This window comes from Apteryx mantelli, chromosome 7, assembly GCF_036417845.1.
Source record: "Apteryx mantelli isolate bAptMan1 chromosome 7, bAptMan1.hap1, whole genome shotgun sequence".
In the NCBI taxonomy this organism is placed as follows: Eukaryota; Metazoa; Chordata; class Aves; order Apterygiformes; family Apterygidae; genus Apteryx; species Apteryx mantelli.
In genome coordinates, this window is record NC_089984.1 from 12,963,811 (window position 1) to 12,982,333 (window position 18,523).

General features: G+C 36.1%; 1 protein-coding gene across 1 annotated transcript in view; it reads right to left on the reverse strand.

Moving 5' to 3' along the window:
* Window positions 1-18,523, reverse strand: part of WAPL (WAPL cohesin release factor) — a 69,246-nt gene that overhangs the window by 48,664 nt on the left and 2,059 nt on the right. The window contains 1 exon segment of the mRNA XM_067299798.1: window positions 17,160-17,683. Within this exon segment, the coding sequence (XP_067155899.1) occupies window positions 17,160-17,661 (502 nt within the window). The 5' untranslated portion in view covers window positions 17,662-17,683.

Sequence of the window (18,523 nt, forward strand, 5' to 3'; positions counted from 1 at the left end):
TCTTCCCCTGAAAAAGGTAGTTTTAAACTTTGGTGAGATCACCTATTGGAAAACTGCTCTGAACACTTCCAAACTGTGATAACATCAGTCTGTCAAAAATCTAAAATAACCCACATTATAAAGCAAGCCCAATTTCCAACTAACCATTTGCTATGCTTCTAGTAAAAAACAACACACTTAAATACTCAGCTAACACATCCCTAATGGATTGTGTGGAACAAGATTTCAAGTTACAGATTTTACGGAAGAAAGTTTCATTAAAAAAAAATAAAGAGAGAGAGAGAGAGAGAGAGACTCGGAATGTGAATTTGCTGAAAATTATCCTATAGTTTATTGCCTATTACAGACCTTGAGGTCTGTTGAAGTTCAAATAGTCAGCTAGAAATAAAAAAGCTCTTCGCAGAATAAATAAAATGCAGTATTAATTTCCCTGAAGAACATCAGTCCTAGCCATCTTCATGATGGCATCTTGATTAATCTTTGTTTCAGCATTAACATGTAACAAGAGAAACTTTGTTATTCCCATTTTAATTTGATAATGTTAGCAATAATCCAAGAGGACCAAACAAAATTAAATTTTTCCATAATCAAAGGCAGTTCGACAGTGTACAATATGTTCTTTTACCCAAATGTTTAATATTATTATGCAACTGAAGATTATCATAGTACTTCAGCATGAGAAGAAGCAAATTAAATTTAGAAAATTTTATTTAGAACTTTTGCACTGAAACATGCCTTATTTTGTAGCCTCACCTCTACTGTTCCATAATTGAGTGCATATTTACTTGAATTAATAAAGTCTATGCAACATTTAAAATGCACACATGTAAAATATGGATGTCTGTCTAAACACTACTTTTTCTTTACTGAATTGTTAGGAAGGAGTTTCAGTGTGCACATCTGGAAAGGGAACAGACTTTAAAATCCCAAACTTCCATGGGATTGGGAAAGTCGCATTTCATAACAGGATGAAATCAAGTATCATCTTCTTCCTTGGGAAGGAATGGGCTACATGTGTATATGTACATTACACCACAACAGCCAAATAATTCAGGAACTTGCTTTGAGATGAAGAAGGCTGGAACTTAATGTTGCATTGTCTTAGCTTGAATCAGCATCGTCTCTGCTCTGACCTGTACTTGCAAGCACAAAAGATGAAGAACATAGCAACTCTGGAAAACAGACTGAAGAGGCCAAATAAATACAACTTTTTTTTAAATTTAATTTTATATATTTTTATATTGTCTATAATATATTATATATAAAAATTATATAATTTCTCTGTAATTTCTCTCATACACACAAGTATCATTGACAAAAAAAGTTAATGGAAAAAATTATCAAGGAACATGTCTCTGAAAAAGTTTAATCAACTACTCTGAAAAAGTTTTTTACATTGTGCTACTACCATACGACAAAGAGCATTACTACGCTATAATACATATGTTCACACACAATCTTTTCAAATTTAAATATAAGATTCAAGATTTTTAATACCTAAAAGCAATATTATTCAGGGAGCGAGTACATATTTATGTCTTTCACTTAAGATTACTTCATCTAAACTATACTCCCTGCAATCTTCTGTTTGCAAACTTAAATGCATTGCAGAGTCATCAGTTCCAGAGCACTGTTTAGCAGCTGAAACCATTTTACTTTTTCAGTTCTTTGCCAGGAAGTCAGTTTATCAGTAATTAAAAGCTAAAGCTGACATCTACTAGGTCTTTGCAAGAAAAACAGAAGAACACTCCAGCATTTCCTTTTTTTTTTTTTTTTTTAAAAGGAACTTTAACATGCATTAAATATTTTAATTAAATAATTAAGTAACAATTCCAAACAACAAATAAGTAAAATTCACTTTTACTGAAAACATTTACATTTATGTTGTAGTTACATACACTGAAAAATTATCCTACAAATTGTACTAGAATATTTTAGAATGGGCTAAAATTAGCCCAATATTTGTAAGACTGAGCAAGCAATGCAGTCTCATCCAGTCTTCTGTAACCTATTATGGGAACAAAACATTCTACTCACTTATTGCAGCAGCCTCATTTGGACAAACTAAAGCATCAGTTGAGAGATGTGTTATGACAAGTACATACTTCTTCACATCTATTTTCTCCATTTCAATTTTTCTGTACTTGCTGCACTGACGTTAGTAAATTTTTTCTTCGCAATGTGGCTCCACTCTCACCTCCACATTTCACACTTAGCCAGTCTGCCTGCTGTTCTCCTCCTGCCACTGTTCCCAGCAGGCCCAAGTACAAAATTTCTGGGCTGAGCTAGCTATTAATTCCTCAGTGCCAGTCTCCACAGCCTCTCTCTAAGAGAACTACAGAAAAAGTGCACAGGTAATTCAAAGCATTAGTACATCTGTATAACTGTACGCTCCTATCAGACTGAGTTGCAGCATACATCTAGCCCTTCCAGACATGAATTTCTCATGTTTCTCTTCATTTATAAGATAATAAAATCAGTTTCTCTGCTCAACTGAGCTAATACATAACAAATCCATTCTATCCCCATCAAATGGTTTTGCTGATTCTGGGTTTGGAACAAAGACTATATTTAAAACACTTCCAAAAAATGATCTTAATAACTACATACACATCATAACTGCTCTTCCTGTATATCACAGTAAGACTTCTGTTGTCTGACTTAGTAAACTCTGTGCATCTTTTTTTTTTTTTTTTAAATATGTGCATTTGTAGGTTAGAATTTTGATTTCTGTGTCTGAAAAGATTAAACAAGTGTCAACAAAACATGCCATCTTCTTTCTTTCTCTCACTGAGATAGTAATTAAACATAGCATGTAAAGCCACTCTTAAAAAACTGCAAACAACTAGCAGCTAAAAAAATCCACACATTCATTTTGGGCCTATCAGACACTCGAACTGTTAAAAAAAAAAAAAACAAAAAAAACCTGGTACTTCAAAAGTCTTAGTAACAACATTAGGGAGAATGAGAAGTTGTTCATCTCTTATAGGCAAGCAAGGCTACTGGAAAATTTTACTGGTAAACTATTTCCTGTACACAAGATACTTTGACTTTAAAACTGGATCATCATAATGCATGAGTGGAAAACCACAGTGACATTTAAAGAATACTTTTTCAAAGAATACTTTGTCAAACTATTGTTTTCATTTCATCAGCAGGTCAATAGTAGTCAACAAATTGAAGCTTCTATAGCAGAAGTTACTGTAAGTCACTCAATTGCCCAAAGGGGTACATATGTACAGTACCAGTGATTCCAGTAACCTTGATTAAAAAAATACTATATACATCTGTAATAACAATTACAGCTGAAGCTAGCAAGAGCCCAGGAAAGATGTAAGATGTCATTTTATTTACTGATACACAAAGAAAATACAAGATCAACTATTTATGAATGATTAGGATTTCTGTAGTTCAAGAGAGTCATGTAATTTCTCCTCCCCATTTCAACAGCAATGAGACTCTTCTGGGGCTCCAATACCAGGTGAAATCTCCCAAGTAATTTCAAGTCAGCAATATCATATAACTATATAATCCACCAGAGCCTTTTTTTCCCGTTATTAGCACAATATACCTAAGAACCATAAGAGTCTTCTCTAGTAATCATGATTTGTTTAAATCTCTAGAACTTAATTACCAGATTATGAGAGAACCAATCTAAATGACCAGCAGGCAAATTAAACATGACAGCTAAGAGAAAAACATTCACAGATATACACACACCTCTTGCTTTATTTTATGCTCTAGTTTATGTCAGTAACAAGCTAGAGATGTCCTAAGAATTGTTGATGAATTAAAAAAAGTGAAACTTTTCCTCCTCCTTCCCACCAAATACATTATGAGATGTTTTCCCACAGACCAATGCACTCGACCAAACTTCACAAAAACTATATTAAAGTAATTATGATGATTATTCTCCTGGTCAGCTTTGTAACATAACCATTAGAGACAAAAATGAAAGTTCATATACTGCAAGATACTCAAGTTACATAAAGCAATGCTTTATATTCTTCTAGATTCATGAGAAAGTTCAGTAGAAGTGTAAATGAATTCTCAAAATCCCACTGCTTTTCTAGTAATGCATGTGGACTTTGTGTTATTTAGACAAACTGGATATAAAGTAAATATTCTGTTCATATATATTTTTTAATACTTACTTAATATAAGCAGTCACTTATTAGATAGATGCAACAAATGCTGTTTCATATATTTAACAAAACATAGAAAATGCCCCAGGGCTACCATGATATAGCTACAGGGGGACTGTTTATTGCCCTTTCATTTTTAATATCATATACAAAGGGGTAGAACAATTCTAGATTTTTTTTTCTTTTCAAAAGATTAAAAAAATTTTTTTGGGAGATATATTTTCTTTAAAATATCTAATACCCACACCTCCTTCAGCTGGACATTCCTGATAGTTTTGACTTTAAGATGTCTCAGATTTCAACTTTATTTTTTCATTAAGCACCCATAATACATCTCATCCTTGGTTTAAAAATTTTTCTTCTGAAGAAACTAATGTCTGCCTGAAAGCATCTTCCCAAATAGCCCTTAGAAGCATTACTCCTCCATAGTGTTACATGAGAAAAAAAAGGAAGGAATACTTCCCCATCTCCAAACATTTAGCTTGATCATGGTAATAACAAAAGGCCCCATATAATTACAGTCTTGTTGAGATACTGAAACATCTCATAAAATTGCAGGCTTTCAGAAACTGCTATCAGAGAAAAAAGAACAATTTTTTTTTTTAATTGTAGGTCATCCATAGACTAAGATTGTTTTATATTGAACATTACAAGGAAACAAAGTTAAGTTATTAGCTGCAGGTAGAAAGACAATTTCCAGTGTGCTTCTTACCCTGAATTTTTAGTTATATATTGTCTTAAAGAACAAAATGTGAAACCCAATAGTTTTTCCACAGCAAAAGCCATGCTGGAATGCTTAAGCAGGACTACTGATCCTAATGCAAGCCTTTTTCCAGTGCAGGCAGGCAACAGGGGGGAGAGAAAAATAAATAAATAAATAAAATTAAATTAAAAAAAGAAAGAACCAAAGCAGTCTCCATTCACATAGCTCAAGAACTTCACTTCTGGAGTTCGTGATGGAAAAAGAAAAAGAAATTGCTAAAAGAACCAATATGAAGACCAGTTGGCAAGATATCTTTACAATTGGCTAAGTGACTCTAGTCATTTCATATTATGTATTGTATATAAAAATGGAACAAAACAGAGACAAATGTGTAGAGGTTTTAAAATTGCAAAAATCTGAGTACTTCTAATGCTGAACTTGGAATAGCCCCCACTGTTCAGAGCAGCGGGCAACACACGTTCTTTCTCTCTCACCTCTGAAAATGAAAGGTAAACCTAAGTAGTTACTGGTATAAACGATAGCGAGCTGTGACATCCACTGACCAACATCTGGAAGAATAAAGCCGTTTTTTGGCAAGACAAGTAAGTGTGATCCCAGGAGCTAGCAGTAAACAACAAGAGACCACAAGGAACAGACCAGGCAAAAGCCAGCTTCACTACCGATAACTGTAACAGCCCGGCAGAGTCTCGAGTGGCCTGGCTAAGGTGCCTAGAATGAGAAACGGTTCAACAAGTAACTAGTGCAGAGCTTTCCTTCTGGCAATTTAGAAAGGGGAAACAGAATACTAGAAGTTATCTGAAAGTATCTGGGGAGGAGGAGGCAGAAGGTATGCGTGCATGAGCAAAATCATTAGACTTTTTCTCCGCTTGCCACATGGTCCCAGAAGCTTGAAGCATTTCCAGGCTTTGTTACACATCTTGCCACAGTTGTTCCATTTTGTCAAACTAAAGCTACAGATCTTTTTGCATAAACAGTTTCAGAGATGCTTACGAGAATGTTTCAGACTGTTCAAAACATTTTTCTTCTTCAGTATCATCTCTGGTGACATATTCAAATATTTACAGCAATGAAACTATACTGATATGATTGACTGATCACCTAGCATTAGACTTTTAACATGTGGATACACATTGCAAGCACCAGCCCTCATTCCTGCTCACGGTTCACCATAACAGCACTTACAGCTGCACTAACTCAAACTTGATCAAATCTACTCTAGGCAGGGCCTACAAGCAGCTAGTAGTATGTGGGTTATAGAGAATGGGGAGGCTGCAAAAACAGTTCTTCCCAGTTCTCAGGGCAGCTTGGAAGTCTGACAGGGCCTTCTTACTTAAAGATGAAATACTGAATTTTGGAGAAAAGATAACATTCTTTCCAGCAATTAAAGAAGTCTCAAGAGTCAGCAGCTTCATAACCTGTTCCTTAGGGTGCAACATATACCAGGATGGAATACCGGAAAACATCTTTGGAAAACCTAGCACTCTTCTTGGCAAAAACATCATAGTCCAAACCAACCATCACCAAAAAGGTGCCCCATCCCAGTCCCAAATTCATACCTACATTTACGTTACAGGAGGAAGTTGCTTGATTCTAAGAGTCTGAAAACATCAATCTCAGTGCTATAAAAACCAAATCATCATTTCTGGTGAAACACTAGCTGTCTAAAGATGAACACTATATTCTTTTGTTAATAATTCAGAGATGGAGATTTAATACCTTATTTGCTATTTAAGTTACTTTGAGCACAGATCAGTCTCTTAGTCTGTGAGAATGTTTCTCCTTGATGTAAATTCCTGTGAGCCTTGAAACTGTTAAGAGCAGAACAAACCAAGCTTGTTGCCCCACAACTTAAACACCGCCCCCCACAACCTCCTCAACACCAACCTGTTTGACTGGGCAGGAGACAGTGCATGCAGCAGATCATGCGCAGCAACATATGCTGGCTAGCCAGCTTGCTGCTGCCTTTTAAAATGGATTAGGAATCAAGTCATAACTGCATTTTCCTTAGGGGCATGCAGAGGAGGGGAGAGAAGGTACAGGAACAGATGAACCAATTCAAATCTGTTTTTCCTCTATCATTTTTCACAAAACTTGAAATAAGTTATTATCTTTGAAATCTCTCCTTGCTGCTCAAGATTTGACTGAAATTGGCTAACAAATACAAAAGTTACTAGAAAGGTGGAGAGAATAGAAGGACAGAGTACATAAGCCTGGTTATGCTAAGAAATCAGATACATCTTATATGTAAAATAAATGCCTGTTACTTCTATTTACACATGGAAGAGTTTTCAGTATTAAATGGTAGTCCCACTAACTTGACCTCCAGGTTAGTTTTCTCTTATTTCTAGCAGTTCTTGACAAATGCTAACCAAAGTATGCTCCAAGTTACACATGAAAGACCTGTTGCCCTCTCTGGATCACGCTGAACAAGAGCTTAGGCACCTTCATTTCTGTGTAACTAGCTGTAGAAGCCTCCATTTCAGTACTGAAGGAACATAATTAAAATTATTATACATAAGAAACACACCTACTAAGATGTGGTTTCTTTTAGCATTAACCACACAAATTCACCGAACTCATTGAGAATACCTATAGAGATAAAGTTACTCAAAGGTACTGAAATCTTTAAAAGAACAAGGAGGTAGGCAGCATGGTGCTAACTTCATATTGCTCTTTGCCTCTTCATTTCTCATTCTTCTTCAAATAGAGATTCAACCTTACCTAGTGACACCCGAGTACCAAGACAGATGTAAAAGAAAGAAAAAGAAGGTATTAACAAAAAGATACAAAATCCAGGGCTTTCACACGCCTCCAACTCTTGAGGGCACATACATTAACAGGGTACAGTGGAGGAACAGGGCCACTAACACTGGATCACCGGAAGCCTGCGTGGGGAACAGTCTGGAAGCTCATTATGAGCAATAGCTGTGCCTGCTGTCCAGAATGACCAGAATCATTTGCTACAGCCCCATTATACCATCACCAACCTTCCAGAGCATAAAGCTATATTACTTTACCCTACACCTTGAAGCTGACCAAGCTAAAGGGGAAGATGAATCTCTACCAGGTGTCTGTTATCACATTCCTCATTTCTGGGAAGAGAACAGAACAAGATATCCACAGTGTCTTCTCTGGTTTGGACAGAAAACCAGCAGACTGACCAACTGTAGAGAAGCCATTCTTTTCTCCTAATGAGGAAATTAATTTCATTATAGTCTTTCCTCTTCTACGCTATACTGGAAATCAAATGTTCTGGTTGGTAAGGAGAAAAGGTTGCAGACTAAACTTCACTTTCTGCTTACAAGAAAAACAGCTGGGAAATATAGAAAAGGCTTATAGATACAAAATACACAATTCTAAGAAGTGGTCAGAATTCATCCCCTAGATCCATCACTATCTATTGCCACATGTAAAATCTGGAAAAGCGTTGCCTGTTAGCAGGCATAAACAGAAGATAAGAAGCACGAGAGCCGCAGAAGATAACTCTCAAGATCAGTTTCATGGTTGACAATCAGTAAAATAGCTAAAGTTATAGAACCACCACATCCATAGCTATGGTTACAGATTTTTAAGCAATTCTGGTTCTTTATTCTCTTTGAAAGGAGTTCCCATCACATGCAGGTTGGATAGACACTATTTGCATCTTGGCAGATGTTAAGTTGTATCTTCCTTTGCAAAAGAATTCCATAGAAAACTCTAAAGTGATGAGATTTAATTTACTGCCATCATGGAACCATTTTCCTGAAGAAGAGTTTGCTTTTCTTGTTTCCCTTCTGGCATCTAGAATATGAAAATTCAGAGGTAATCTATATAGAAAGCCTGAATTTATTATTTAGCAAGATTATGTATGAAATGAGTTCTCTATCCCATTATCTCTTTTCATTTCAGTTAGCATAGCTATTCTTCTAAATATATAACTTCTGAGATAGAAAGCACCTTTTCTTTTTCCAATCACCTAGATTACCAGGTAACAATGAAGCCTTTCATTTTGGTAATGCAGTTTTCAACATCTGTAATAAGCCATTAATTTAATTCCATGAACCTAACAGATTAATCTCTGTGGAGCTGCACATAACCTGTGCTGGTATCTGTGAATCCATTAGTCGCTGTATAGCCAACAGTTTTTCTCTAATTTATCAAAGCATAACTACACTCCAGTATTATGTCACATTTTTGGCCAAAAAACTATTAAAAACACATTACATTATAGAAATTCAGAAGCAAAATATAGATACTTTATTACATGCTGTCATGGATCTGCAGGTTAATGTGGGTAAATTTGGGTTAACCTCTTTACTGCTTTTCAGAATGTGAACTGCTGTTAGTACGAGACCCCACCAAGCCATGGTTCCATTCTGCAAGAGTGTTTCTCACCTTGGACTTCTGCTTAAGCCATAAAGAGTAATTACTCATAGACTTTTTTCCACCAGGAAAACATGCAATCAGCAGGCATTCTGAAAGGCTGTCTTATGCTGATGCAAACATGAGAGCCTCTGTCAGCCAGAACACAACTTTTTTTTTTTTAATCCTTACACATGAATTGAAATAGAAGCCTTATACACAGGTGCAGGCTGATAGGATCATTTCCCCTCTTCATGCAGAAAACATTCACTGATCTAATCATTTGCCTTTATCCCAAGCACAATTTTCACTGGTGTAGGAAACTTTGCAGGCAGTGATCTAGCTGCTTTCCCTCCTTATCTACTTCAGCTAACAACCGTTGGCTATTCTGCCTAGTCACTGGTCTTTCATCATATCTTATGTCTCTGCAGATCTCAATAGCACCTTCACACCAACCCACACATACTTACTTGGCCAAACTCCACGAAGTGCTGTGTTTAGCACAACTGCCTTCCCAGCAAACTTGGGGGAGGGGGGGGGAGAACAACCCCCAAATTACTAATTTACTCATTACTAAAGCCACTTCCTCCTCCATTTAAAATACAGCTAAAAATTATCCTAGGTCGCTTGTCATCACCCATATCCAGCCTTTGAATTTCTATCAAATTAAAGCCCTGTGTCTTGCCCTAAATGACCCCTTGCACTTTGATCCTTTTTCTTCCCCAGATATATATTTTTGTCCAAGTTGCACCTATGGTCTTACTAGCCTATCTTCCACAGCTTAAAAAAAAACTGTCATTCCTCTTCCACTCTTCCTTCTGGTCTTGCTTTAGAAATTCTTCTACACCATCTCAAAAATTTAATTTAAAGTTTGTTTTTCTTCTGGCAAGCATATACCTCCAAGACCACCATATGATTTTTTTAAACTGACTGCCTCCCATCTATATATATCCACATGCATAACAATCTGATTATAATACGACTCTGCAGACTTCAGTATTTTATTATCTAAAAACCCAAAACAGTACATAGCACGTTATCAATGTCCATGCCCAATTTACATGGAAAGTCCACAACTTTCTTAAATAAAGAAGAAATCGTACTTTTTATTAATACTACTAAAAAAAAAGCCTTCCTACAGAAAGAAAACTATTTTTGGTCTTACAGCAATTAAGCTTTGAAAAACTCTAACCAACACTCTAAGTAAAACTACTTGTCGGTCAGAAATAAGAACTAAAACAGTCTTGAAGAGGCAGAACTTGTGCAACATCAATTCCAGCTGTCAGAAGAGTTGGTACACTGCATAAAGCAAGATGTTTCAGAGACTCAACTAGCTTTATCGTGTGTTCAGCCCTGATAGAAAGCCCAGCAGAGCAGACACATTATTCCTCGCTAGTAGCTCAGAATGGCATCGCTTGCTTAGAGCGGCAGGAAAAAGCTGATCCAGGAAGCCAGCTGACTTCCTCCTTGCAGGGAAAACAAGACAAAGCGTGACAGGCGATGCAAGGGGCTAGTACAGGGCAAAAAGGCTTGTCTTCACCTATTTCAGCAATGTGAGCCGTCCTGACAAAAGTAATAAAGCCTCATTCTAATATATTGGCACTAATAACAGTTGAAGCAAACTTCTCCTTTGACTTCTAAGTCAGTGTGAATTCAGGCACTGTTCCTAAACATGTTGAAACCCTGTACTGAATTTTTTTTTCCCAGAAAGATTCCTAAATGAAAATATCAACTAATAGTTTGAACTTTAGAAACAATTTCTTTTCCATGCATTTGGTAAGATCTCAGCAGCTTGAACCTGAAATTATTTCCTTACCAACTGTTTTCTACTTCTCTGCATACTTTGGCCAGCTTGAAAGGTTAACACCAGGGTGTTTTTTTCTTCTAAAAGCACCGAACAATTGTTTTGAATGCAAAGTTATTTCAACTTTTAAACACAAGAAGCTAAGAAGCAGTCAAAAGTCTGACCTTTTAAAAAGTTAACTCTCCATTGTACAAGTCCATATAAGAATGATTTTTAAAGTGTAAATTCTTGAAAAGGATTGAGAATCTCACTAATGTTTGGAGAAGTTAAGTTATAGATTGCAAATGAAGAGTTTCACAAGCTCTATATGTGGGCTTAAAAGCACTTCACTAATAAAACTTCTTCACAATACTTAGAATAATTCAGAAAGTTTTATGCTAGATTTAGTGATGAAAAGTTTGCGGGGTTTTTTAAGATATATTGTGTGCATTTCCCTTGCACTAGAAAACTGTTGCAGAAATCGGAAGATCCCCCCCCACCAATACTGTTTTCTCCTGTATTGCTATTTTAGCAAACCAGCATAAATACTGATTTTTAAACTGTATTTTAGACCTTTCAGACTTTTGAATGGTCTCCAAGGAGGGGAAAAAAAAAAAAAAAACACTTCAAAGAACTATCAAGTAATGCCAAAGCAGAATGGAGAACTATCACAGTAGTCTGAACTTGGGCTAATGACAGAGCAAAAAAATTCCGTGTGCATGACAAGATGGGACATCTTAAAAAGGGGGAGACTTAACAAAAGCAAGAGAAGGAAAGACGACTTGTGGATAACCCCCAACTACCAATATAGCCAACACTACTGCCATCTAAATAAACCTCATAATACTGAAATCCTACAGGCATAGTTTCTGGCAGACCTTTCCCCTTCCCCGCTATCAGTTTCTTAATGCTCTGAGACAGTTAGAGCACAGCTACAGTTCTTTTTAATCATGGTTGCTGCCAGCTGTCTCCTGGACAGCCAAATCCACAGACCTCATTCAGTTTCTCCCAACTTTTTACCCCATTTCTGGACAGAACATGAACTAAACTGAAATTCTTCTTCAAGAGGTAAATGAGTTGTACTAAACACCACCACAAAGGAAAAAAGATAAGATGACTTAAGTAATCTTAAGTACTTAAGTCTAACTACGATCTTAAATGTCCATGTCACTGCTAAACACAAACTAGAAGCTCTAAAACAGTTTGAAATGAAGACTCGGGCAAATCTTGTTGCCAAATTAAGTTATGAAGTGGTAGCAAACTTTCATTTGAGAAGCTGAAACTTAACTTTAAAGATAGGGCTCCCCACCCACATAATCAGGACACAGAGACTTTGCAGACATTCACTAGGGTACTATCAGGAGAGTATATAGGGAACAGACCTGATGACTTGAACTATCTTCTTTTCAGAGGAACCATTTTCTGTGAATTACTCAATTCACTCAGTACTCTTTCTGAGCAACTAGATTCTGGATACTGGGTCATGAAGCAGTTAAGCACAGTTGTATACCTCATTCCTGAATTGCATAAGGCAATTTATTAAGCAGCACCGCATCTGCCATTTTGACCTGCTACTGATATGTGCACAAGCCCCAAGTGAAAAATGAGGATGTTAAGAACTACCTAGAAACACAGTATTTCTTAACCACTTCTCTTTGCTGAATCTCTCAGAACAGTTCATAACTGAAGAGCAGACAACAGCCAAATGTTTCCTTACACAGTCAAGAGTGAAAGCACTTGCAGAACAAAGACTTGTTTGAATACTTGTACATAATAACAAGTGACAGTGTGCAGAACAGCTATTTTTACAAATAACTTTAAATGTTAGGCGAAAAGTATTTGTGAAACTTGCATTTTATGTGCAATCATCTGTCCTCTTATTCTTAAGAGAACTTAAGAGACACCGCCTAGACAAAACCTGTAACAGTTAACACCACAACACAATAGAAGTGGATACCATTCCTACACTTCTCTTTACTCTGAAATGACATTTTAGGCCATCCTATTTTCTATTTCTCCACAGCAAACAAAATATTATTATTTTCAAGAAATAAAGCTCATAGCCTTTAAATCAGATGGATTTTAATTGAGTATGTATTGCTTTAAATCTTTCTCAGCTACAAGTATTATTTACCTTAATATCAGGTATTCAGTAAGTCATATTATTACATATTCCATGAACAGGAACACGAGGTGTGCACTCCAGAGACATCATCCTAGCACTTTTAAGACAGTCCCTTGACCTGAGTGCCATCTCCAATGAACTGCAGTTGACATCTTAGAGTAAAACCTCTAGTGATGACAGTTACACAACTTGGCGTTAGGGTACATTAAAAAAAAGATGGCAGGCGATAAGTACCCAAGCATCTCTGTATCCATAGTTGAAACACAAGCTATTTAATAATGCCAGAAGTACTAAAGAAGTAGTATTACCTTAAATTGAAGTTGCAAGAGTAAGTTACATCACAGGTATCCAAGTCAAAACATACCTATAAACTAATACCTACAAAATTCTATAGTTTATTAGAGTGCATGAAGCTTTCATTTTAATTTTCAACTGAAAAAATGTACGTTAATTTCAACACACAAGCTAAAATTAATATTTTAACAAAAAGTTATTAGAAAACTTTTTTTAAATTAGCACCTCACAATTACCGCTGCAAGGTTGTAAGTGTTTTTCTATTAAAACTTGTGTGCATATGGATTTAGTGTCAAATCTTACTTGGGTTTGTGCCTTACAGAATGAGACACTTTTTTTTAAACAAGGTATTTCAGAAAAAAAAACAAATTATTGCTCTTTGGTTTTTCCATCTAATCCCAATACAAGCCTTTCTTTCTCTCAAAAACGTTACCTTCTACCTACTAAATTTTTGTATTTTTGCTTGATATGAATTACTAGTTTAATAATTTTCAAATGAGGCAACTTACTTCTTAGCTATCAAATTTTTCTACTTTGACAAAATCTGTTATCTAATAGTAACTATTAATACCTAAAACTCTCTTACTACTTCTGAGTTACCTGAACTCCTACTATGTCTAAATTACCTCAGGATTACTCATGGACATATTTCAGACAGTATTAAGTCTTGATCAAGCAATATTAGGGTAAGATGACGAGAGGCTTTCCACGTTAAGAGCTTCTCAAGCCTTTAAAATGAGATTGTTACAAGTATTAGCGGAAGGCTATATATATAAAAAGACCAGTAAGCCATACCATTTTAAATAAAAGACAAATCCTCAACTGCACTACAAGGTGGCACAACTTAACCAAAAAAGGGACATCTTTTTAAAGCAAACATTAGTTAAAATCAACTGAAGTTGCATCACCTTGATTTTAATGTCTAAAGAAATTAACACTGAGGCAGGATAATAGATTTGGAGCAAAATTAGCAGACCAGATTGCAGCTCTCACTTTGCCCATAGCCATGCTAAGTCATAGCTTTCACCCTATTTTAGGTTAAGGATTAAGACACAATGATGACATGTGCTGTCAGGAAGTCTTGAAACCTAAATTATGCAAGAACTACTCAGCAGCAGCACAAGAACTAGCAAATTGCACTTAAAACAAGTTAGCAGGCACCTGTATGAACATCAGTACCAATATAGCCTGTTTTCCTGTATCTAAAGCCTTGTATTTGGGTTTACTCCCATATAACAAAGGTTGACCTCACACTGAAGTTTCTCTCACACAAGTAATACTAATATTCTTCTATCCACCTGCTTATTTTTTTCAGAAGTGGTAGAACTTGCTAGCTCAAGGATCTATATGCCCTTTACACAAACCTGGTTGAATGTGGCCAAGGTCAAGAGCAACCGGGAAAGTGAGAATGGTTACCAGGAGAGCAAGGGTACACTTTACCTTAGGAAACCACACAATAAGAAACAAACTTTTTATTATCATTCAGATTCTTCTTCCCCAATCTCCCTCTCCCCCCTTATCTCAATAAGATTACCTCCCTCCAGTTCTGAAAGACAGCCTTATACCCTCAAATTTTACTTAATGGTCAGTGTAACAAAGAAGCCTTTGAAGTACTTACATTTATGCTGGGTACCTGTACTACTATCTAATTCCTCAGTGTTCTGACTGACGTTTTCAGAGAGCATGTTTATTTACTTTGGATAAGTCCACCTACAAGCATAATAGCTGCTTAACCTATCTAAGTTTCATTTACACCAAATGTCCAAAATAAACACTATCACTGAAACTATAATCTTGGTTTCCTTGCCCTTATTTAAGGTCCCTCCTAGGGATGTCACACAGATTCAGTCTCTATTTAATTTGATTTCTGAAGAACAAAATTATGAAGTGGGTTTTTAATCTTCATTTGACTAGGTACAAACTGTTCATTACAATAAATTCTGAAAGAACGGCATCATCAGGTCAAGATCCACCTTGTCCATCATTCTATTTCTGACTTATTTGCAATCAGTAGGAAGTACTTAGAGAAAGAACACAAGAACAATATGCCTTCAGTAAACTGTTGTTCAAGTAACTTCCTTATCTACATCCAGACCACCATTATATTCAACAGCCACTGATGGACTTATCTACAAAGATTTATCAGTTTCCTTTTTTGAGACCATACATATTTATGGCATACATAATACTTTCTTGAAAGGAGTTCTAGAATTTAAACAGGCATCAAATGAAGAAGTGTTTCCTCTTCTAAATATTTTACTTTATTATTTTCCACAATACCAGAACCAGGAAGCAGCAACGAAACTCCTGCAGTCAGTTCCTCCTGGCCTTTCATGCATTATGAATTTTTAGAGCTCTAATCGCATTTTCTCCCCAAGTTATTTTCTCCCCAAAGACTCAAATATTTTCTCTTCCAAAATGAAAAACACTGCTTTAACTAGGCTCTCTTACATGGAAACCATTTCATTCTAACACCCCCTCTGCTGCACTCTCTCATCAATAGCCTACAAAACTCATTACTGTTTCATCTCCTTGTAAATATTGGAGAAGAAGTCTCTTTAACATCTTATGAAAACTGAAGTCAAACTTAACAAAACATAAATTTGATTTCTAGATTGAACGCAGATGATACTTACAAATAAACTGCAGAAACCCTATGAAAAATAAATAATTTCAACAGCAAGAACAGGGGTAAAATTGAGAGGAAACTATATAGCCTACCATTTTTTTCGACAGAGTACAGTTTCATCAACATTTTTTGGTTCCTCTTGTATTATATCACTAATCTTACGCTATTCAGTATCTTGTCTACTGTATAACAAGTGAACAAGTCCACTCAAATTTCTGATCCCAGGGATAAGTTAACTATACCTCAGACTTCAAAGTTACGTAAGCTCTTCTCATTAAAGTTCATTATGACAATCCAGAGCAAGTCAGTAGGTGTCATCATCTTCATCGTCTGCCCAATTCTAGGAGCTGCAGTTTAATCAGCCCATTACATGAAAACTTCTAATGAAATATAATGGCACCTGATCTTGCCCAAGAATGACTTGAACAAAATTATAGTGATGTTCAGCACCATGGGGTTTGTGCATTCTCGCTCAAAAATCAAAAAGGTATCATATAAAAAGGCACTTTGGTGCCTGAAAATAGCCCCTACTAGTAGTTTGACAGAGCTCCATTTCATACGTCTGAAGCTTTTTACATATACCTTGATAAAAAAAATGTGTTAATTAAAAAAAAAAAGTTAACATACTTCTATGCAACGGAAGTTCAGAGCACCCACTTTTTCCATAAAAATCATTAAGCAGGCAGGTAGTAAGCTTTATCTGCATTTACCTGCACTTAATTAGAGCCAGTATCTTAAGAATATAACATTCTATTATTACCAAAACTTCACTCTTTATGATATCACATATCAAAAAGACATGAAAACACTGAGCTCAGAACAAACTTAAGAAAAGGAAGATAATTATTCCATTCTATACAAGGTGGGCTAACATACTATGCTGAATTTAAAGCACGATATCTGAATTTGCAGACATAAGGAATAGAGTACCAAGGATCCCAGACCAATACATAACATACATTATGTTTCTTTGTGCTTATAGTTTAAAGTGAGGTAAAAAATGAGCTGCCCCAAGGTTTGATTAGAACATTTAACTAACCCCAGAAAGCACTAATCCTAAATGTAGATCAGTAAAATTAGAGGGTAACAACACTATTTAGACAGTTGGGTAAATGTACCTGCAGTTATGAGTTTAGCACTGCTGCCTTTGCATTCTCCATCTTCCACGTTTTTGCTTGTGCTCTTTTCTTTTAAGCCAGGAACAGTATCATCAAAAGATATACACTTGCTGGACACAATGTTTTCGCCGCTGTATGGCTGATTAATTCTGCTATTAGCTTCAAGTAGAGAAGTGAAGTCCTCAGACTGAGCAGCTTCACTGGGTTCCAGCTGAGAGGAGCTTTTAGCCTGTGACACATTCTTTGAAGACACGGGAAGAGATTCTTCATCACTGTCAAATCCAAATGGATCCTCTGTTACCTCATCTTCAACTTTGGGTTTTTTAGGAACTTCGGAAATATCTGGTTTGACATGGGGCCTCTTCTGTCCTAATTTGGCCATGAAGGTGGTTTCTCCCCATTTTGTACTAAGGGTGGTCCGTTTGTTGGAAAACACTTCATCAAACTTTGAACTGCCGTTTCCCCCTTTCCTGCTGTAGGTCTTTCCAAATCGGGATGTCATTTTGGCTCCTGTTTCATATTCTCTGTTGGAGAAGAAAGAAACATAGCTTTACTAACTCTTTAGTACAAATTATCGCATTTCCACCCTTCTTTGGACCTACGAGCACCAGACATTTACATTTCACATTAGCAATAAATACATCATCAGTTCCTTTCTACAGACTAACTGAATTTATTTACAGGCGAATGCCGTTATCTGTTAACATTTTCTGAAACAAGTTTCATATCTATCAGCTTAACCTGAAATTCAGTTACTTGCACATTTATAAAGATATTGCACAATGAATCCATAAGAATCTGCTATGGATGCATTATTTCTGCTATGTGCTTTCTTCTAGTTTTATATCCCCAAATATAGATGGCACTGCTTTCATGAAACATCAGCAGAAAACAAAACAATGTTTTCACCACATCTGAATGTGTAGCACTCTGCTAGAATTCAATAACGCAGTATCGTTTTAAAAAGGCTCTGTAGTTAAAAATAAAGGGACTGTCAAAATATTCCAACTTGCTATAGATGTTTCAAATACAAATTCATCATAAATAACAATGACGACTTCACCTCATGCTCTTCTTAAAAGCTCAGGCTTACTTAGTAAGCATATTATTTGGTAATATGCTGTGGTTTAACGCATCTGCACAGTCATGGCCAAGACCAGTACACAGCAATCCCCCAAGAGTGGGTTTGATTTGGTGAAGAGACAGGAACAGACATTTCTAAATCAGTTTCAAAGAACTTGGAGGATACCTACTGCAGACAAGCACAAACGATCACTGTTTACTGGCTGTTATAACTGTAGCCCAGTTCAGAGCTTGCTCTGTCAGAAGAATAAAGTTTATATTTAAACAGATTAAACAGGAAC